Consider the following 22,251-nt stretch of genomic DNA (forward strand, 5'->3'; position numbering starts at 1 on the left):
GCAGATTCACTTTGATGAACAAGGACTTGCAATCACTGAAGATTTTTTAAGAAACATTCTACATATACTCAAAAAACAGAGTTTTAGGAGTTAACCCAATGTCAAAAATGGAGAAATAAGTGCAGTTTTTTATGAAGAGCACTTTAAAAGACATCATTCATCTGAACACATAGGTTTTCTATTTAAAATGTTATTTCACATTTGTATTCATGCTTTTAATCCTCAGGGCTTATCACAGATTAAATGCTTAATTAAATGGTTGAGAGCTGAATTAAATTGAACTTTAAAAACAAATCTAAGAAAGTAGATAGACCTTGGGCTTTGGGGAAATTTTAATGTTTTTAACTTGCTGCTGTGTTGCTGCAATTAATTAATTTATACAGGGATTCCGAGGGCTGGACTAAAGCATTGTCTATATTTCCTAGTCAGGTTATTGAGAGGTGGAGGTGATCTACCAAAGCCGCACTGAGGCACAGCTGTCCAGAATCAGGTTTTGTGAATTCAAAAGCAGTTCTTCCCACCCACCAAAGGGGCACAGAGCCTTGGGAGGTCTGGTCTACACAGGGCTGCAGCAGGGGCTTCCTGGGAGCTATCGGCTGGAGATGAGAGAAGCCGGCCAGGACCACAGTCAGGCACAGCTGGGGTGATTTAGGGGAGCCTGGAAATGACTGTAGTCTGCCTCCTGTGAACTCTGGAAACACAGCAAGAAGCACACAGGAGACTGCACATTTGGAATGAGACCTGGGCCTGTCACTTCACAGTAGGTGATCCTGAGAACCTCTCAACCTCAGTTATCCTCAGTTTTCCTTGTCTGTCAAAGTCTGATCAATTGATACCTCATCAAGAGGTTGCTGGGAGCACAGGGTCACTAGACATTTAACACAGCGAAGTGTGGGCGCTCACAAGAAGACGGTGTTAAAAGGTCTTCCGAGACCTGAGAACTTGGATTTACCTTAGGGAGTTGTGGAGAACCAAGAGGTTATCCTGTTTGTTGGTCTGTTTTGTTTGAAACAGTTACACGGTGAGTTTAATTCCATCTACAAAGGTGTCCTGGGAGGGCTGCAATGCACAGGGATGCTCAGCACCGAGGTGGAAAAGCTAAGTCGTTTTTATCGGTAAATTACTTTTTTTCTGAACTACAGATCTTGAATGAAGATGTGAGAACTCCTAATTTTGGCATTTCTGTTTCTCCAGAATTTGTTGAGAGACCTAGACAATAAAAATGTTCTTTGTTGGAGTTACATTTCAGAAGATTAAATAACAATCTTACTGGACACGTAGGTCTCAAAAAGGGAGATTAGTGAAGGAAGAAAAACATAGTAAAGAAAGAACCAAAGGGGCAAATTTTCACTGAAACTCTGTCCTACCAGGAAGATGGGTACAAATTTTGCTGTTGGACACATACCCTTTCGTGTTTACAGGTTTTTGAGCATGAGCTTCAAAGAAGCAAGGACTTTTGCAGGAATGTAGAAATAATCATCTGAAAAGCTAGTGGACCAGCCGTGGCATCCCCGCTTCTAGATTTCAGGAAAGTTGAAGTTCCCTCATTCAGAGGTTTATCAAATGCCTATCGGGCCCCATACTGTGTGTGAGACAAAGGCCAGCCTCCGATGCAGAGGGCTGCTTGTGATAAGCGTCCTTAGAGAAAGACACCGAAAGCTTGAGGTAACATTCTGTAAAGAAACTGATGCGTGGCCAATGGCACAGGGGAAGCTTTTACAGGAGATGCAAATGGCCTTGAGGTTTGGGACCGAGCAGGCTAAACCCCAGTCTTTGCTGTGTGGTCAAATGAAATGGTGGCTAAGGAGCCTCTTGTTTCTTTAAGAAAGCTCTCCCCCCATTTGGAGAAGGATGAGCTGAAATGATCCACTCTTGGGTAGAGTTCCAGAGGTTGAGATAGCTTCAACAGGGTCAAGACAGCTGGCCCGAGACTGCTTCAAAATAGCCCTTCAGAGTTGTGTGGAGCCTTGGATCAATTTTGCTGGAGGATAACTGGATCAGGTGGGTATCCATTGATGAAGAAGATGCAGTGTGACCCAAGAAAGGAAGCTGGATAACAATCCATGCCAAACACCCCCCGGGGCCTGCGTGAACAGTGGTACTGAGCCCAGTCAGCTGCGGATCATTTGACGAGGCCCCAACTTTACTTCGTGGTTAATTTGGCCAAAGAGGGGAAGTCTTTATGGCCTGGGAAATTAACTTATCTCTTATACCTCTGTTAGATCTCCTTCCTGAGAACATCTTGCAAATTTCCCTGATAAAGCATTTCGTTTTGAACAACTCAAGAGCAGAACCCATTCAAACTCTGGAAAAAATTATATAGAGGACTATGTTTTTTATTCAATATCCCATCATAGGAGCTTAGTAATAGTTAGTGACGACACAGCTGAATTATGAGTGCAAAGCATGAAAAGCCCTTATTAGGAGCACCGTTTTCTAGCTCAGGGACCTTGGGAGAATCACTTAAATTTGCTTTAACCCCAGATTCTTCCTCTGTTCAATGGAGATACTGGATACAGAATATTGTATTATAAGGCCAGCCTGCAGGCCAAATCCGGCCCACTGCCTGCTCTTGTCAATAAAATATTGTTGGAACATGACTGCTCTGCTCATTAGTCTGTGTATTGTGGACGGCTGCTTTTGCCCTACAATGGCAGAGGTGAGCAGTTGCCACTAAGGCCATGTGGTCTAGAAAACCCGAGTGGCCATTCAGAGATAGAGTGTGTGGACCACTTCTGTAAGAGACTCCTCTTAGTCTTGCTGCCTAAAGCACTCTGTCAGCTGCAGAGCGCCGCTCTGTAAGGTGCCGCTCTCATTTAACTGTGTGCAACCCTCGGCAGACCAAACAGCAACATACCGTGTGGTAGTGTGGTTCTTGGAGGGCCTGCGGAAATATCACAGTGACCCCGATAAAAATTCCAGGGTTGGCAGGAGTGGAACTGGCCATACTCACAGTGTCAAGGTTTCGTTGCACAGGCCCTGAAAAGCGTTCGCAGGGATGGAAGTCATGTAAGGGTTGTCTGTAATTTCACTGCAAGAGAGGAACAAAAACACTTGGTGGAAAAAAGCACCTCTGGAGCTGGGCTCTGCTGTATAATATGCACCTAAATATATAACCTGACACTATTCCGTTTTATCCTATTTCTTTTTAGGTGTTGTTGACTCTTCTTAGCTGCTGGTGGCTCAGAGGTCTGGTGAGGTGGTGAGAGCTGACCTAGGTGGACGGGCACTCAGAGCCCCGCCTGGGCAGGGAGCTAGTGAGCTTCGCGTGTGGGCTGAGGGTCCTGAAAGTCCTCATGTGCAAGAGGAGGACTCACGTGACAAATACTTTCTCCATAGCAACTCGTTTCCTCACTGTGTGGAGCCCCCGAAAAGGGTCGGTAGGATGGGATCAATGGGTTTCACGATTATTATTAAAGTGTCCTTCGCTTGAAAAACACTGCCAGGCAGATGCTCCTGGAGAACATTTCTATGTTCTAGTTGCTGGAAGATGGGTTATATTTTGAACAGAGCTCTTCTGCAGCAAAGGAGCATGGGCATTTTTTTTTTTCCCCTAGCAAAACCCCAAGAGTTTGGATCCTATCACTTTACTGATATATTTTGCTGACTCCACAGTACAAACTCAACCTGTAACTCTCTCTGCATATGTCCTTTCATGCCTGGACAACTAGTAAGACACTTAACTATGTCACGAGTTTTGGAAAAGAGCGCTTGTCCCCAATGAGAAGTCCCAGGAAGTGATTGGAGACCACTCATGACCTGCTCCTGGGACCCTCCTCAGACCAAATCGCTTAGGTTTTCTATTCCCCAGCTTCCTCATTTGTATAGTGTAACAACTATAACTTCCTTTTATGCCTTGTAAGGTGGTTAAGAGGAGCAAACATGATAACAAGTGGGAAAGTGTTTGAAAAGCTATGTGAGAAATAAAGAATCCTCAATATCATCAAATTTCATTCTATTCAATCACCTCCATCAGCAAACACACATGCCATAGTTTCTCCCATTAAAAAAAAAAAAAAAAGACCCTTTTCTCCTTGTTCCATGTGCTCCAACTTCTGAGGCATTTTTCTGCTTCTTTTTAATAGTAAAACTTCCGGAAAGAGTTCACTGTCTCTAATTCCCCCTTCTGAATCTCTCTTGAGCTCACTACAAATAGACTTCTCCCCCCCCACAGAGTCCCACTTTTCAGAATCACAGTGCCCCACATTACTAAACCCAATGGGCATTTCTCAGTCCTTGCCTGACTTCATTCATCAGGGCATTTTTCACAAATGATCACTGCTTCCTCCTTAAAACAACTGCTTCACTTGGTTCCAACCAACATCTATGGCTGCATCCTAATTCTTGTTAGCGACAAGTAAAATACTGCCAAATATTGCCTGTGTGCACACTTACAGTATGAAGAATACATCAGTGGAATAGATTTTGGTCAGGTCGGGGAATTCTCTAAGTCCAGTGTTGAAAATGCCACTACAGTACATGAAAAAGAAGAAAAAAAAGAATAGAAATAAGGTAAGAAAGTCAACACATAGGAAGTAGAATAATGTAACAGCTGAAAGTATGTGTTCTGATGCCAGACTAGAATCAAATCCTAACTCCTTCATCAGTTATCTGAGAGACCATGGCAAGTTCCAGCCCTTGGATGGGACGATGCTCCTCAAAGTACAAGAATCTACCCAGTCCACCAGTGTCAATGCATCTCTTCTGTTTAGGAAAATCTGGGGATTGTTTGAACCAAGTGGGATTCCTAGAAATAGGAATTCAGGTTTCTTTTTGTGTTGTGTGTGTGTGTGTTTGTGTGATTACTTTGTTTTAACTAGAGGATATGATGCATGTGTTGGGGAAAGGGAGGGTGGAATAAGGGAAGGATGCAACAGGAAGACAGTCTAATTACTGACTCCAAGCCAGGCTCCCTTTTGCAAACTCTACATTATATTGTGTTGGTTATTTTACCAAGGATGATACCCCCATGGCAGCCTCTTGAGAATACCACGGCAGCAGTACCATAAAAATGTGTTTAGACAAAGAAGGAAATCAGTCAAAGACAATGTCTTCACTCTCCAAAGCTTGTATCATCAGGGCAAAATGTCAAGATAAAAATGTGCATAAAACAGCCTAAATATAAAAGCTCAGGCTCCTGATGCCTCCCAGACTTAGTTGGTCTAACATTGTTGTAGCTACTAGAACATAGATAGTGGAGTTATGCTTTGTTTGAGAGCCTTGGCATGCCATGCTAAGAACTCGTCACTACCAGTAAACCTTTATAGAAAGTCTTCCAGCAGGGAAAACTTAGTCCCCCTGGTGCCCCTTCTAAGGCAAATTCTGACCTGATTCCTAGAGGGGAAGGCACATGATTTGAAGAGGAAGCAGGAGCCTGAGGTCTCAAAAAAGCAAATGGGAAGCTCCAAATAACCAAGGAGAGAAGTAACATTCCATAAGGTATATCTGAAGGACGGTAAATAAACTCATTCAATTGCAACAGCAGTTCGTATGGAAGAGCAGGGGGGTAAAGCCTGAGAGTTAAGTGGGGACAGTATTGGAAAGGGCTGGAAATGCCATCTTAGGAACTTGGACCAAGATCTCTTTATTCTCCAAAATCCCAACTGAGTCCATCTCCTTTTTGATGTCTTCTCTAATTACCTGCACCCCCAGATAAGGGTATGTACCTCTCATTTGTCACTTCCCACTATTCTTCTAGGGGAGGAATTTTCAATTCCATATATAAATCTTCCTTTAAAAAATGGTCAGCTTCTTGGAAGGCAAGGACAACGTTTTATTATCCAACATGTTCCCCACCAAACCTTGCGCAGACTAGGGAACCTGATGTCTACTAATCAAAGAGTTACTAAAGGATTGAAGCTCAGAGTCCACACAGGAGCAATTGCCTTGTGCTGTAAGTTTTTGTTGGGCTTCCTTTGTGGCTCAGCAAGTTTTTACTACTTCCCAGATACGCCGTCAGCCGCATATCCCAACCACGTCCTCTTCTGTCCCCCTGGGATCGCCCACCCCTACCTCTTCAACACTGAACTATTTTCCGTCCCCCAAATAAGCCACATGGTTCCACACTTTTGTGTCTTTATCATGCTATTCCACCCACCTGTATTTCTCTTCTGCCCCTCCCCCTCTTTCTCCTGGATAACCTCTACTCATCCTTGAAGACTTATTTCATGAAATATATTTGGATATATACTTTTATTTAAAGTCCCTAGATGGCAATGAACTAGTATGTGAATAGTGATTATTTCTGGGTATTGGGACGAAGGTTAACTTTTTTTTTCTTCGTAATGTTTTTGCGTTCTAATCTTTTACAGCACATGTGAGCGAGAAAGGAGGCAAGAAGGGAGGGTGCCCGGAGGACCTGAGCGCGTGCACACACCCCCACCGCGCACGCTTTGCTGAGTGGACAGGCAGCAGGCGCTAGGCAGTGAAGTTCAGCAGAGGACGGAAACGTGTGGTCCCTGCTCGCGAGGCAGACAGTGCTCTCTCTCTCTCTGTTGAGTGCCCCTCCCAACCTCTGAGATTAGTGTCGCCTTTTTTGGTTTGTTCTGGTGTAACAGCCAGTCTAATATTGCGATACCCGTTTCCTGACAAAATTGACTGGTGGGCTCTCAGAGGGTATGTTCGTTTAGAGACCATGCGTACATGATGGCGTGTTCTCTCTCCTGTCTCCTGGCGCGGGACTCTGGTCCCAGCCTGTGTGCTGACTTCTGAACAGGTTTTCTTTTATGTGGCTGCACTGGGTCTTTGCTGCTGTGTGTGGGCTTCCTTTGAGCTGCGGTGTGCAGGCTTCTCATTCTGGGGGCTTCTCTTGTTGTGGAGCACAGGCTTAGTTGCCCTGCGACAGGAGGAATCTTCCCGGGCCAGGGATTGAACCCACGTCCCCTGCATTGGTGGGTGGATTCTTAACTGCTGGACCACCAGGAAAGTCCCTTGAATAGGTTTTAAAAATGTGACTCACTTCACCTGGTGCCTTGCCTGAAGGGAAAAGGTGGGGAGTAAGTCACAGGATGTGATGTGTCCCAGGCCACCCAACCAATCACCGCTAAAATGACCCAATTCCACATTATCCTGGGGATATTCCCACACTATAATTCTCTTTTTTTAAAAAAGGGCAGGATGGGATAGGAGTTAATACTTACAGGAACTTTAGAAGGGGGAGCTCTTTTAGGGCGCCAGGGTCTATGTAAGTTAAACTTCTGGTATTCCGAATCTCTCTGTAAAAGTCACAAGAAACATAGTCACTATAATATAGTCATTTCTGTTCTTATGAAAGATAACACAGTCTTAATCAGGTTTAACAAAGGTTCATGAGAAGAATACATATTTCCTTGGTGCCCGGGGACTTTTTCTGCCAGGAACCAGTCCCACCAATAAAAAGCTACTTTTTGCTTCTCTCAGGGACACAACGGCTGTCCAGCCCCCTTCCATCATTAACGTAGCTTCGATCCATCTCAGTTTGGGGGTGACCTTTCTCTTATCCATAGCCTCAGAGACTTTTTTTCCTTTTAGGTTTAAAACTCTCTCCAGTGGTCTGTTGAGGGCAGATATCTTTACTATTGATAATAACAAGTAACCTGGCCATGGGGAGCGGGGGATTGCATGGATTATATAATGGATAACAGCACAGGAATAAGATCGGTGAGGTTCCTCTGTCCATTACTATTTCAGAAGCAGTAGAGGTAACGAGTATCCATAGTTCACTTGGGTTTATCTTCCTGCTGTTGTTGTTTAATAGATAAGTTGTGTCCAATTCTTTGCGACCCCATGGGTTATGGCATGCCAGGCTCCTCCGTCCATGGGATTTTCCAGGCAAGAATACTGGAGTGGGCTGCCGCATCCTTCTTCAGGAGATCTTCCTGACTGCGGGATCGAACACGCATCTCCGGCATTGGCAGCCGAATTCTTTACCACGGAGCCACCAGGCAGGCCCTCATCTTCCTGTGGGTTCTTAGTCGCTCAGGGGTGTCTGAGGCTTCTGTGATCCTGTGGACTGCAGCCCGCCAGGCTCCTCTGTCTGTGGGATTATTCAGGCAAGAACACTGGAGAGGGTTGCTGTTTCCTTCTCCAGGGGATCTCCACAATCCTGGGATCAAACCTGAGTCTCCTGTGTCTCCCGCTTTGCAGGTAGATTCTTTACCCACTGAGCCATCGGGGAAGCTATTTTCCTACACAGTTTTTTTAAATGCTTCAGCACATGTGATAATACCTTATAGGTCTCTAACTTATCTACTTAGGTTTATATACATGCTATCAAAATGCACAGCTAGTATCAGTGAAATCAGTGCCTGTTAGAAATAGGTTCTCATTGGTATTAATAGAAGTAAATGTATTCAACATGTGTAAATTGGTTGAGTTTAAAGGCCCTCCCGAGGCTTACATGAAGAAGGTAAGAAAACTTAGTAAGGCCTGTAGTCTGACCCCTTCTGAATGGCACCTTAGGCTTGATTCCTAAAGGAACCTGCATCTAATGGTTGCTGGTAACAACTAGAAGACAGAATCTGGCCTCTAGATTTTTTAAAAATAGTTTTGTTGAAGGAAAATTTCCATAATTTTATGCATTGCAATTTGATACAATTAGATGATTTTTAGTAAACTTGTAGAATTGTGCATTCATCATCACAATCCAGTTTTAGAACGTTTCTATCAATGATAAAAGTAATCATATGCACACTTGCAGTCCATTCCCACTCCCTGCCCTCTGCCTAGAAACCACTGATCTGTCTACTTCTAAAGTTGCCTTATCTGGACATTTCATATAAATGGAATCGTAAATACATAGGCTTCTGTGTCTGCTTTCTTTCATTTAGCACAGTATCTGTGAGGCGCATCCGCGTTGTAGCATAGATCAGTAATCTGCACCTTTTTATTACCTTTTTATTTTATTACTGAATAACCGGATGGACCTGAGGTCAAATCTTGGCCCTGCCACTTCTAGCTATGTGACCTTGGGCAATTTCCTCATTTGTAAAACAGGGACAATGTTAGGGACTCTTGTGAGGATAAATAATGTCTATATGAGGTTTCATGTGTGTACAGTAAAGGCTCTATAGCTGTAGGTTTTATTGCTGTTTTTCACCTGAGCAGAATGAAAGCTGGAGCAGACGCTGGAGACCTCGGGTTGGAGGTACTGCAGTGTTTGTAAAAATTAAACAAACAAGAAAAAAGCCCACAAGGTTTGACATTTGACGAAGTACAGCAAACATGAGGCAGACTCTTGGGAAAGAGAGAGTGGCATTAACTCTGAGAACAGAAACCATCTCCCAGCTCAGTTTACTATCAGTGTGACCTTCCTGGTCTCTTTTCTTCATTAGCATCATTTTGTCCAGGAAAATAACTTTATTGTTCATTGTGGGAACTTCTTGAAAGACCCATCAACACTTCAACAGTTAGACACCCTCACCTCATCTTCCCATTGTGCCCACTAATCCTAAATTATCATGTCATGATCTTTATCCAACCAAGATCCTGCAGAGAAAGACCCACTTTAAACCAGACTGTTTAAATTTTGTTCTGACTTGAAACTAAACGTCCTGTATCCCCGATACTCCCTCTGTGCTGGGTAAACTGGGACTGTGGGCTCCCCCTCTGCACAGTCTCCTAGCCATCCCCCGCTGGGCCCCTCTAAGACCATCAGACTCTGCTGAGTCAAGGTGCTCTGCGTGGGGAGCAATAAACGCCTTGCCAGAGCTTTCCATTTGGCGGGAGGGGTTGAACTGCTGTCAGTCAAATGCAAACTAGTTAGAAGAGTTTGAAAACTCTCTGAGTGTGGTTTGCAGTCTGGAAAACCGCTCCATGAGTGACTATTGTTGAACAAGCAAATTTAAGTGAGTATCCCAAGAGAATGTCACAATGACCGAGTGTAGCCCAGCTGAATCCACTTTAGAAGCAGAGCGAGAATTGAGGGAAAATAAACACTGCTGTTGGCTACAGCTGATTAAATGAGGCTGGCAACCAACATGGCGGCTGCAAGAGAAGAAAGAGGTGGGAGAAGCCTCGAGGAGGGGGAGACACAAAAGAGGAGATGGGCTTTTCAGTAGGCGTGAAAAAAAGAAAGGAAAGATGGACAAGAGATATCAAAAGAAAACACCGGGCAAAAGAAGCTGCTTTCTGAGGTAAGTTAACACTTCCTCACAAATGACTTTTTAAAAATTTCTGCTGAGGGAAAGATAGACATTGTATGAAATCATTTATATATGAAATCTAAAAATGCCAAACTCAGAGCGGGGCTGCGATGGGGCTGTGGGCAGGGGGCTGGGGAGATACTGGCTAAAGTGTACAAGCTTCCAGCTATAATACTGGCAAATTCTGAGAATCCAGTGTACAGCAGGATGATTGTAGCTAATAATACTGTGTTATATCATTGAAAGTTGCTACTAGAGATCTTAAATGTTCTCGAAAAGAAATGGTCATGATGTAATGGGGCGGAGGTGTTCATTCATGCTGTGGTGGGAATCATTTTGCAATATGTGAGTATATCAAATCAACACACTGTATACCTTAAACATCCACAATGTTATACGTCAATTATACCTCAATAAAGCTAGAAAAAAATAAAACCTCAGCTAAAGCAAGGAAGGGGTGTGGGGTGTGGACTGCCAGTAGTTTAGCTAAATGAAGACAGATGTCAGAAGCGAATGCAGCTGGTTTAACTTTTCAAAAAAAAAAAATAATAATAATAATAAGGGAAGTGTAGAGGTAAGTACCAGAAGCATGTGATAAGAGAAGAAGGGTGAAATAGGAGTACAAATCTGAGTGAGTTCCAAGAACGCCTGTGAGGGTGAATTTGAATCTGCAATTATGGCCCAAGCATGCAGGAGGCTAGCTATGCTTCCAGGAAGCCGGGGAACCAAGAGGAAGGCAATCTACATGTAACTGCAGCGCAGTGGGATACAGCAGCCCTGCAGCGTGAGTGTGAACGACTGAAGATGTCAGTGCCTCTGGGCCAACAGCCTGGATCCCTGCGTGACTGCAGGGAGGAGCGCCGCCCTGCCGCCTGCTCCCCACCCGGTACTGTCCGTGAGCAAGAAGTACCCCTCAGTTACCGCAGGGGTTTACACAGTTTTAATTTTGTCTATTTCCTACAGTAATTAGCCTACCCAAACTCACACAATAAGCATGCATAAAATTGTTAAAATACAGAGCAAACAGTTAGTCGTGGTCATCTCTGAGAGGTGTTAGGCTAGGATTTTGTGACTTTCACTTTTTATTTTGTCTTGTTCAATTGAAGAAAAAATATAATAAAAGGCATGCAAAAAAGACAAAAAAAAAATTTTAAAAGAGCAAAACAAAGCAATATATATTCCATATAAAAAAATTTTAAAACGCAGTGCCAAATAGTCTGCTTAAATCTTCAATTATACTCTTTTACAAAAAGGGGTAATTTAGCTGCATCGGGGAAATGTTTGAGGATCTTGAAGCTTATTGATTAGAACAAGGGCCTACTGTAGAGCAGGGAAGTCTGTTCAGTGTTACCTGGCAGCCTGGATGGGAGGGGCCGTTGGAGGAGAATGGATACATGTACATGTGTGGCTGAGTCCCTTTGCTTTTCACCTGAAACTATCACAACATTGTTTGTTAATCGGCTATACTCCTATACAAAATAAAAAGTTAAAAAAAGAAAAGAAAAACCTAGTGTTGGAAGATTAAAAGGCAAAAAGACATTGGGTATACTTATTACTCAGAAAGTTTCTACCAGTGAGGGAATAGAAGATTTAAGTGAAGCAGGTAACATCATCCTTATTTTGTAGACAAAAACGATGGAGACGTGTAGAAAGATTAAGTGACTGATCTCCTGTCACACAGTTAGAGGCAATTCTGGGCCTTAAAATAGGAATTCTAACTCCAAATACAGCTCTTTCTTTTTCCTTTTTTTTTTTTTAAATGATGTTTATAAGAAATCATCAACCAGACCTTAAAAGAAATATAAATGGCCATTGCGGATTAATTTTCTTTCATTGGATTTCAAATAAATGGACATTTAGATGAAAATTCTAACATTATGCTCAACATGCAGTGTTTTCACAAGATAGCAGATTAATAATGTAGCACTAGGTTAGGTTCATTTAACCATATATCTAGGGCTTCCCTGGTGGCTCAGCGGTAAAGAATCTGCCTGTCAATGCAGAAGATGTGGGTTAGATTTCTGGGTCAGGAAGATCCCCTGGAGAAAAAATGGCAACCCACTCCACTATTCTTGCCTGGGAAATCTTCTGGACAGAGGAGCCTGGTTGCATGGGGTTGTAAGAGTTGGAAACTACCACCAACCATATGTCTAGATTCTGGGTTTTTATTTTCTTCTTTTTCTGAGAAATATTTGTTAATTCTCACTAAGAGCCAAAACAGAGAAGTTGGCATTATGGCAGGTACTTAGTACACAGTCCAAACCCAAAGAACAAGGGAAATTTGCAAGGTGAAAGAGGGGAGGGAGTTCTCAGATTGGGGTGGGGGAGCAGCCAAAGGGGGGGAAAGGAAAGCTTAAACCCTCCTATGAAGGAAATTTTTCCAACTACTGATATTCTTCCATTGTCCTATCCCCGCTCCCCACCTTGATTATTCACTAGGTATTAGTTACCAGCATTTGACTATGATCCTCAGCCTTAGAGATATTTACCCGCACCCTAAACATCTCCAGTCCATGAATGAAAAGCAGGCCAAGCTGGGAAAGAATTGAGGGCAACAATAAAGTCGAGCTGGCATTTCACTTGCAAAGTTAGATGGGGCCAAGGGTAATAGGAAAGCTTCAGCCTCTCACTCAGCATGGAGGCTGAGCTAAAGAAACTTAGGAGAAGCTGCTCCAGTCAGCAGGGCTGGACTTGAAAGAAATTTAAATACAGTGAGAGTCCCTTGAACAGCAAGGAGATCCAACCATTCCATCCTAAAGGAGATCAACCCTGAATATTCATTGGAAGGACAGATGCTGAAGCTGAAGCTCCAATACTTTGTCCACCTGATGTGAAGAGTTGACTCATTGGAAAAGACCCTGATGTTGGGAAAGATTGAGGCTGGAGGAGAAGGGGACGACAGAGGATGAGATGGTTGGATGGCATCACTGACTCAATGGACGTGAGTTTAAGTAAGCTCTGGGCGATGGTGAAGGACAGGGAGGCCTGGCGTGCTGCAGTCCATGGAGTCACAAAGAGTAGGGCATGCCTTAGTGACTGAACAATATGTAAGATTGTGTTGTTTAAAACAGGAGACTGAATGAGAATATTGGCCAAAAACCTAGTTCTTAGCCAGTCCCAGATCCTTATCAACTTTTACTTAAATTTGATATTCAGGGTTTTTTGTTTGTTTGTTTTTGTAGTCTGCTTTTAAGTGGCAGTGGGTTTGGAAAAAATTGAAGGCAAGCCTCTCTGACTAAATTTGCTCTCTCTAGTTATTAGAGTGTAGAGAGATTCATTAAAATTAAATAATTACTGGAAATTATCAGGGCAACTTTACTGTGTGCTTTGAGAGGTATTAGGAAGTAGTAAGTAATTAACTACTTTAAAAACAAGATGTGAATATATTGGCAAAGCCAGAATTTTGTTAAATACTTTAAAGGCTGTACTCTACTGATGCAAAAATGGGGACTAAGAATTAGGTAAATTAATTTCAAAGTAACATTTTGTGATAAGCATTTATTAATATTTCCCTAGCCCTAAGATACTGCCTAAACCTCTAGTCATTTTCCCAACCCCTCATATGTTGTTTACAATTCAGAAAGTACTTCAAGAGGAAAACGATCGAGTGCTATGTTGGGGATCTCCGTCTCTCCCCTTAAGTTCTTACTCCCTTCATAACATTCAAATCCCTTTAAACAGCTTTTTTTTTTTTTTTTCTAGTTCCTCTAGTTGTTTTCAGACTGATGGTTGATCTAATAATGTATGCTAGCCTAACATAGCTGGAGACGACTTTCTGGGCCTCAATATTCTTTTTTTCCCCCAGATTTCATGTTTGTTTATTTATATTTATTGGGATATAGCTGCTTTACAATGTCGTGTTAGTTTCTGCTACAGAAGACAGTGGATCGGCTCTGTGCATACATACATCCCCTCCCTCTTGGACGCCTTCCCACCCTCCCCACCCCACCCCTCTAGGTCAACACAGAGCACCGGGCTGAGCTCCCTGGGAAGCTTCCCACTAGCCATATTACTCAGCCATATGAAGGAACGAAGGTGAGCCTCAGAGTTCTCGAAGGAAGCAGACTGTCGTGTGCAGGGAAAGAATGTTTGAGGCAGATACTTAACGATGTAAAGATTCTGGCCCTCTTCCTTAGTAACTGTGTGACCTAGGATAACGTGTTTAGCTTCTCTACATTTATGTTTTTCTGAAGTAAATGATACAAATGATAATCTCTACTTCACAGGGTTTTTGAAGGTTAAAAAATCCATAAATGTTCAGCATAATGTCTAGAACATTATTTATAGATGATAAGTATTTTTGTTCTTCATCAAGAAAAGAGTTAATGTTTCATAATACAGGGCTGCTTAAAAGAATATAATGTGACTATGTATATACAACTTTTTATAGCTTGTAAGGTGCCACAGAAATAAAAACAGAGTGTGACGTGTATTGATTGATGTTGTGTGGTAGTGTGTGTGCATGCTCAGTCGCTCAGTCCTGTCCGACTCTTTTGTGACCCCATGGACTGTAGTCCACCAGGGTCCTCGTCCATGGAGTTTTCCAGGCAAGAATACTGGAGTGGGTGGTCGTTTCCTCCTCCAGGGGATCTTCCTGAGGCAGGGATCCAACCTGAGTCTACAACACAGCAGTAATAGAAATGACAATTCAAGAAGAGGACTTCTGCCATGGAAGTGAAAATTAGGATGAATTAACATAAACTGAGAGTGAAAACAAGTTAAGAATTTAATCATTAACAGAAATTCTGATCCATGTTCTATAAACCAGCTCTTATGTTCTAGAAACCAGCTCTTATAATCTGGATCCCCAAAATTATCAATCAAAAAGGGGCCGTGGATGAATGTAGCTCCTCAGTTTAATGAAATCTTGTGTGTCTTAGCAAAGACTTCTATGGAGACAAACACTTGAGAATTGGTAGTGGAATCTTTTGAGGTTTTACTTAACACCTGATGCAAAGAACTGCCTCCTTGGAAAAGACCCTGATACTGGGAAAGATTGAAGGCAGGAAGGGAAGGGGGTGACAAAGGATAAGATGGTTAGATGTCATTACTGACTCAATGGACATGAGTTTGAACAAACTGCGGGAGATGGTAAAGGACAGGGAAGCCTGGCGTGCTGCAGTCCATGGGGTTGCAAAGAGTTGGACATGACTTAGTGACTAAACAACAACAATTTGGATTTTCAGAGACAAATGACTGGTATGTAGAAATACAAAGTTCCTAACTAAAAAAATAAAAAGACAACCCCCCAAAAAAAGTGGCTGCAGCCTGGATTTAGCTGCACTTTCCGTTGTACTTACATGTGAGTCACTTTACTTAAATTGTAGAAGGAATGTGATTCCAGTTGCTGCAGAGTTGCATCTATTGACAAGTAGCTGAACGTCACAAAAATAAAAGACAAAGTAGAAAGTTAGTAAGGTCGTGAACTGTAAACATACCATTAATTCTGATGTAACTGCTTTGTCAGGGGCATCCCAGGTCATGAAACACGTACAACCCTCATGATTTCGCCCTAATTATGTTAAAAGTAGTCACGACTCCTTTTTTTAGATCCTGTTTTATCTGAAAGTTTCCCAGTTCATTGGTCTTACTCATTTTTCAGGTTTCATTGAACCAATACTTCCTTTAGAAGCTTTCCCGAAATTTCCTGATTAGGTCAAATTTCTCATAGGATAGCCTCATGGCACCACAAACTTTTACTTCCCACTAATTATCACAGTGAAACTTTTGCAAGGGCTTGGATGATATTTGATTTATGTTGTCTCATTAGACAGCCAGTTCTTGGAAATGGAGAACTGAGTCTGTTTCTGATGGACACTGAATATTGAGCACCTTTCATATTGCTTGTCTTATTGTAGACTTCCAACAAATATGTAATTAAGTGAATGAATGAGTAAATGATTGAATAGGTGAGTTACTCAAAATAGCAGAAAGTGAAAGATGGCAGAATAGAATACACAAATGAATAAGAAGCATCTTTAATGGAGTACCTAACAGTATGAGAGTAGAGATGTAGTTTCAAAGATGAAGAGAAAGCCACCATTCTCTATTGGAGCGTTCCACGCAGTGGAGGCTGTATACTCAAGACGTTGAAGCTGAAAACTCAAGGTTTGTTTTGAACTTTGTAAATGAAAGGCAACACAAATAAAGTTCTAAGTACTTAAAAAAAAAAAAGAAACATAAATACAACTCATGAAGAATACACAAGGGATGATGTTTCAAATAGTCTCCTTAAATTCCATTCTGTAATAAGAATAACTAATGCAGCCAAATTCAAGGACTGCGTGTTCCTGAGAGGCATTTCTATGACACCTGGGGAAATTAATGATTAATAGATGGTGTCCACCTGTATGTGGAGCCAAGTTTCTCAACCTTGATCACACAACTGAACTATCTGGGAGGCTTTTGAAACATGAGTTATAAGGGATGGTCAAACGCTTTTATTTTTAAAAAGCTTCCCAGATGACTTAAGGTGTGTGTGTGCGTGCTCAGTCGTGTATGAATCTCTACGACACTGTGGGCTGTGGCCCAACAGACTCCTCTGTCCATGGGATTCTCCAGGCAAGAACACTGGGGTGGGGTGCCATGCCCTCCTCCAGGAGATCTTTCCGACCTAGGGATCGAACCCACGTCTCCTGCATCTCCTGCATTGGCAGGTGGTTCTTTACCACTGTGCCACCTGGGAAGCCCCTCTAAGGTGCAAGGCAAGGTTAAAAGCCCCTGGAGTATAGTTTGAGTTGAATCTGCCAGTAAAATGCTTTCATTAATGCAATGCTTGTAAGAGGAGTGCTGACCGCTCCACCTGCGTTTCTATCACTGGTGTTGTGAGTATTCTGAGGGTCCTGTGCTGTCTGTTTTGAATTATCTACTCTCCAACCAGTAATCCTTTGATTTGTCGGGTCTCCCAAGCCATTGCCACTTGTGGATAACATTACATAAATTATTTTGATCCAAATATCACATCTCTAACAGAGAGGAAACCATTGAGGATGTCGAAAAGGATTTATTGTGTAGACATTATGGGGATTTAAGGTGGGTGAGGCTGAGCAGTCTGAGGGACAAGGTTAGTTATGAAGGTGGCAAGCTTGTTTTCCTCACTTTGCATCCTATCCATTGCTCCAGTATTTCTCCTGAATTTCTTAGTTTAGGAGGGGCAAAGCTTTCTTAAGGTTTTAGTCATTCAGCACGTGTCATAATAAATGAAGTTCCAATTTCTCCAACTAAATGATACCTCCGTAGAGGGCTGTCATAGCTTCGTTGCAAAGACAACACATAAGAACCATTTATTCAGTGGGATAAAAGCAGTGATTCCCTATTGCTTATCCTATTTTTATAATCAGGAAAAATCAGAGCCCACTTCTTCCTCAAATTTCTTCTTAGCATGTAAGTTGTATGTAATCACTAGGGTAACCATATCATCTATCATCCAAAATAGGGTATTTTTGTGAGTTAAAACAGGGTACTATTAATAATTATGTCAGAATAATAGGTGGGAAAGTGCGATGTCCCAGACAAACCTCCCTGCTGATCTCTCTCCTCTCCCGAGATGAGACAGCTTCCTATTTTGTGCTCTATGCTTAGTTGCTCAGTCATGTCTGACTCTTGCAATCCCATAGACCGTAGTCTGCCAGGCTCCTCTGTTCATGGGATTTTTTATGTATGTGTGTATGCTTTCATTCAACAAATATATATTGAACATTTCACTTTATATGTTAGTAAATGGGCATTGACCAATCAGACCTGCTCCTGAGCGTCCAGGAACTCACAGTAGTGAGAGATACAGACTGGTAAAAGGGATTAACATGTGGAGTGATAAATTCTCTGATGGGATAAATTCTCTGATGGGAATCTGGACTAGAGAATCTCAGCACAGACTCCCCGGAGGAATCTTCCTCAGGACCGTCACATCTGCCTGGACATCCTGAACATCTCAGTTAACCTTCCTTCTTTTATTGTCCATCATTTTATTTTAAACCTTCTCAAATTTCTAACCCTGCCCATTCTACCCTCAGTATTAGTAGATAATCTTTTTTAATAATTTGTAGAAAAGATTGAAACCTTGAGATGAGAATTTCCGGAATTCCCCTCCAAGAAGCCTATTAATTTACCTGCCTCTGCCCCACCTCATACCACTACTTTCTTGTTATAGTACCAAAGAGGCCCATCTTCCTGCAGGTCAGCCCCTCTACTTGGATGCCATTTCCTCCTGCCTCCCTAAAGGACCTCATACTGTTAAAATTGTTCTTTCTTCAGTTTTTTTAGCCTCTCCTTCTCTCTGATGCCTTTCCCTGGTCCATGTTACGTCTACCTGTTTACGACTCTCAAGTTTCAGTCTCTACCCAAATCTCTCCCCGGTGCCTCGACATACCCGGGATTTCCATATCTCCTTAGTCTACCTTGATACCCAAATCCCCTCCTGAACTAATATATTTATTTATTATGTTTTTGATTCCTGAATTAATATATTTATTTATTATTCTTTTGCTTCCTTGTCTATTTCTTTTCATTTGAATGTAAACTCCACAGGCGCACGGTTGATTGTCCATTTGTTCCCTGAGGCATCCCAGTCACTTAGACCAGCAATTGATAAATACCAGGGAATGAATAAATATTTCTTGAAATGAACTGATGAAAACTGATATCCTGATGTCTACTAGATATAGCTGCTTGCTGCCTCCAAGGCACCTCCAATGCCCTGTGCCCCAAATTGAATTCCTAACGTATCCCCTGCCTCTCCATCGCAGATGCACAGAAAACTTCTCTGCCTTGGCACACGTGCTTGTCAACCACACAGAGGTCCTAGTCAGAAACAGCAGTGAAATTCTCCATCTCCCTCCACCTCCAAGTCAACCAACTTTTGTTCTCTTCTCCCTTATTTTTCAAACCTGGCCACTTTTTTTTAATTACCGCTCAAGCCACCCCCGTTCAGCCTGTCATCCCCATTCCGTTTGCCACCTGTCCCCCCCCCGCGGGGCACTGAGTCAGCCTCCTCACTAGCTTCCTGCCTCCAGTTTCCTCCACTTCCACCCATTTTCCACAGCACAGACCGGGCATGTTTCTAAAGCATCTGATCTGTCACTTCCCTGCATATAGTCAACCTGTGGCCTAGTCCTTAGGGGAGATTTCAAACTCCTTCAAAAGATTCACAAAGCCCTGTCCTCACTTACCTCCCAGTTTTATTCTTCTCCACTGTTCCCACTTTGAGACTAAGCTCCAGCTTCCAAAAACTTATTTTTCATTTCATTGACAGCCATTTTTTCTTCTGCTTCGACTTATCTTTTCCTCATTTGTTTTTGTTTCTTTCCCCAGACAATATAGATTGCAAATTAGGCACCATTTCCTCCAGGAAGCCTACCCTGACCACACCCCCTATCCAGGTAACAGACTTCTCACATGAGTTCCTAGGTCACCCTAGAACTGACTCCATCATGGCACTTATCACTCTCTTAGGAAGGAAACTGGAGGTTCCATGAGTGTCGTCAACTATTGTATGTGACACATCTACCAAAGCGCCAGGCACAAAGTAGGGCTCTAATTATTCATTGAATGAATGAATGAATATAGCCAAGTAGAGACACTAAGGGCTTCCCTGGTAGCTCAGCTGGTAAAGAATCTGCCTGCAATGCAGGAGACCCTGGTTCAATTGCTGGGTTGGGAAGATCTGCAGGAGAAGGGATAGTCTACCCACTTCAATATTCTTGGGCTTCCCTTGTGGCTCAGACGGTAAAAAAATCCATGTGTCAATGTAGACTCACCAATTTTAACAACTGTACCAGCCTGGTGGGGGAGGCTGATACTGTGGGAGAGTGCGCGGCAGGGGGCAGAGAGAATACGGCAACTTTTGTACCTTCCCCTCAGAGTTGGTGTGAACTTAAAACTGCTCTAAAGTGTATTTAAACAAGGAAAGAAAGAAAGAAATCTATAGTATAGCCCTGAACTGTAGGAACAAGTCAGAGCTAGAGATGGTCCTTTAAGAATTACTTGTGTTAGGTAACAGTGAGGCCAAAGGCAAGAGCGTGTTCATTCGAGGGGCAGAGGTCACAGAGGAATTAGGACAAAATAAACAAAGAACTGGTGTGTAAGGATCTGAATGAAATAGGAAGCCAGGAAAGGAGACGGGGGGAGTAGTGAGGGTAAGATGTTGAAAAGAGGGAGGGAACAACAGCACGGAAACCGAAGACAAGAATTTGAAAGAAAGGAAGGGCGGGTAGGAAAACAAAACAAAACAAAAAACACTGCAGAGATGTTCAGCTGGGATGGTTTCTCAAAGTCAGCACTACTGACGTTCTGGTCTAGATCATGCTTGGTTGTGTGGGGGGTATCCTACACCTTATGGGATGTTGAGCAGATCCTTCAACTCAGCGCTTACATACTGGTGGCACCCTTCCCTCCAGCTGTGACAATTAAAACCTCAACTGCCCCTGAAATGACTCACGAGACAATAAGTGGTCACGAACTGACTAATTTTAGCCAGAGACCACACAGCCTGCTCCTGGTGGCATTGTTGTTAGCCTGTCTGGATTATCTGTGCTGCTCATCAGAATCAATGAATGAAAATAAAAACCTGGCTCATTTCATACACAGATACACTCGTCAATGCAACATGGAAACTCTTTTTCTCCTCACTCTTGAGTGCACAGCAGTTTGGTTTTCTATGATTAAGAATTATTTTTAGTTCTTTTTTTAAAGTGAGATGTCTGAAATCATTGACTACATTTATGAGAAAATGTTAACATTTGTACCAGTGGTGAAAAGAGAATCAAGAATTGGTAATGAGGATAGATAGAATACACACACACACACACACACACACACACACACACACATATATTTGTTTATAGGAAAGATTTCTGGCTAATGTTTTGCCATGTATCAAAATATATTGACATACACTAAGAATTAGTAAATTCTTAAGACCGAAGGTACTTAAATTTACTTTAGGTTTAAAAAAATCTTTTAGGGATTAGGGGGTGGAGATGCAGCAAAATCAAATAAGCACCTCGTACATAAACTTCATGTATACTGAAAATGTAGACACCATTGCCTTATGTAAGTGCAATATTTTAACAGGTGTGTTTCTTGATAGAACCCTGTTAGAAAACTACATGTCACAATTGCAAACATCTTTTTATATTAGAAAAATGTGACTTACATCCTGGAGATATTGGGCAGATTTGAAAACGCACGACTGGGAATGGTTTTCAGATGAGTCTCTATAAACTTCCTATAAAAAAAGTCACACAGAGTTCAAATCATTAGATTTTTCTAGTAACCCATGCTAATTATACAGAACATGTTATTAGAAGCATGACAGTCATTACAATATATATTTTATCATACATCATCAATAAAAATAATACTCGATGAAAAGCAAAGAATTTTCCCCCCAACAAAACAAGAATTAAGAGTGAGATTCAAATGCAGAAAACAAATCTTCAAACATTGTCTTCAAATTTGCAGTAAACTGGTATGCCTTGTATAACATCATATTCAACCTGTTAACAGAAGGGCAACATAATATATTCATAAGTTTATTAGGACTACTGAATTCTTTGTCAATAAAAATATCTTGAAATGCCACCAGGGCTTTATTAAGATTGTACTAAGAAGATTTAAAATAGTCGTATGATTATAACCTTTTTGCCCAACCAAAGGTTTATTCTGTCATTACCTTGATCTTATCATGAACTTGCTGCAATTTGGAAATAAGTGACTGACAAAGAGCTAATATTTCACAGGATCATGGCATCTTAGTTGCATATGCAAACTACTGGCTGTGGCTTTTCTTCCTGTTTGATTTTTGATACATTTCAGAAGATTGAGACTGTTTTTCTTATGCAAAGAGACATTTTGATGCATTCTAGTATGTCTCTCCACGTGGATCCTCCATTGTTTACTCCCTTTCTTTGTTGTGGGGCTTCCCTAGTAGCTCAGCTGGTAAAGAATCTGCCTGCAATGCAGGAGACCTGGGTTCGATCCCTGGGTTGGGAAGATCCCCTGGAGAAGGGAAAGGCTACCCACTCCAGTCTTCTGGCCTGGAGAATTCCATGGACTGTATAGGGCAGTCCATGGGGTCACAAAGAGTCGGACACGACTGAATGACTTTCACTTCACTTTTTCTTTGTTATAG

At 42.2% G+C, this 22,251-nt stretch overlaps 1 protein-coding gene across 3 annotated transcripts in view; it reads right to left on the bottom strand.

Moving 5' to 3' along the window:
* Positions 1–22,251, bottom strand: part of TSHR (thyroid stimulating hormone receptor) — a 159,933-nt gene that overhangs the window by 57,997 nt on the left and 79,685 nt on the right. Inside the window, exons 3-7 of one of the 3 annotated variants that reach the window (XM_043920154.1) lie at positions 21,274–21,345; positions 15,422–15,496; positions 7,140–7,214; positions 4,396–4,470; positions 2,954–3,031 (exon numbers count right to left, since the gene is read on the bottom strand). In XM_043920154.1, the coding sequence (XP_043776089.1) occupies positions 2,954–3,031; positions 4,396–4,470; positions 7,140–7,214; positions 15,422–15,496; positions 21,274–21,345 (375 nt within the window). The remainder of the gene's footprint in view (positions 1–2,953; positions 3,032–4,395; positions 4,471–7,139; positions 7,215–15,421; positions 15,497–21,273; positions 21,346–22,251) is intronic. The other 2 variants (XM_043920155.1, XM_043920156.1) reach the window with 2 other exon arrangements.

The sequence above is a fragment of the Cervus elaphus genome, chromosome 12, assembly GCF_910594005.1.
Source record: "Cervus elaphus chromosome 12, mCerEla1.1, whole genome shotgun sequence".
NCBI lineage: Eukaryota > Metazoa > Chordata > Mammalia > Artiodactyla > Cervidae > Cervus > Cervus elaphus.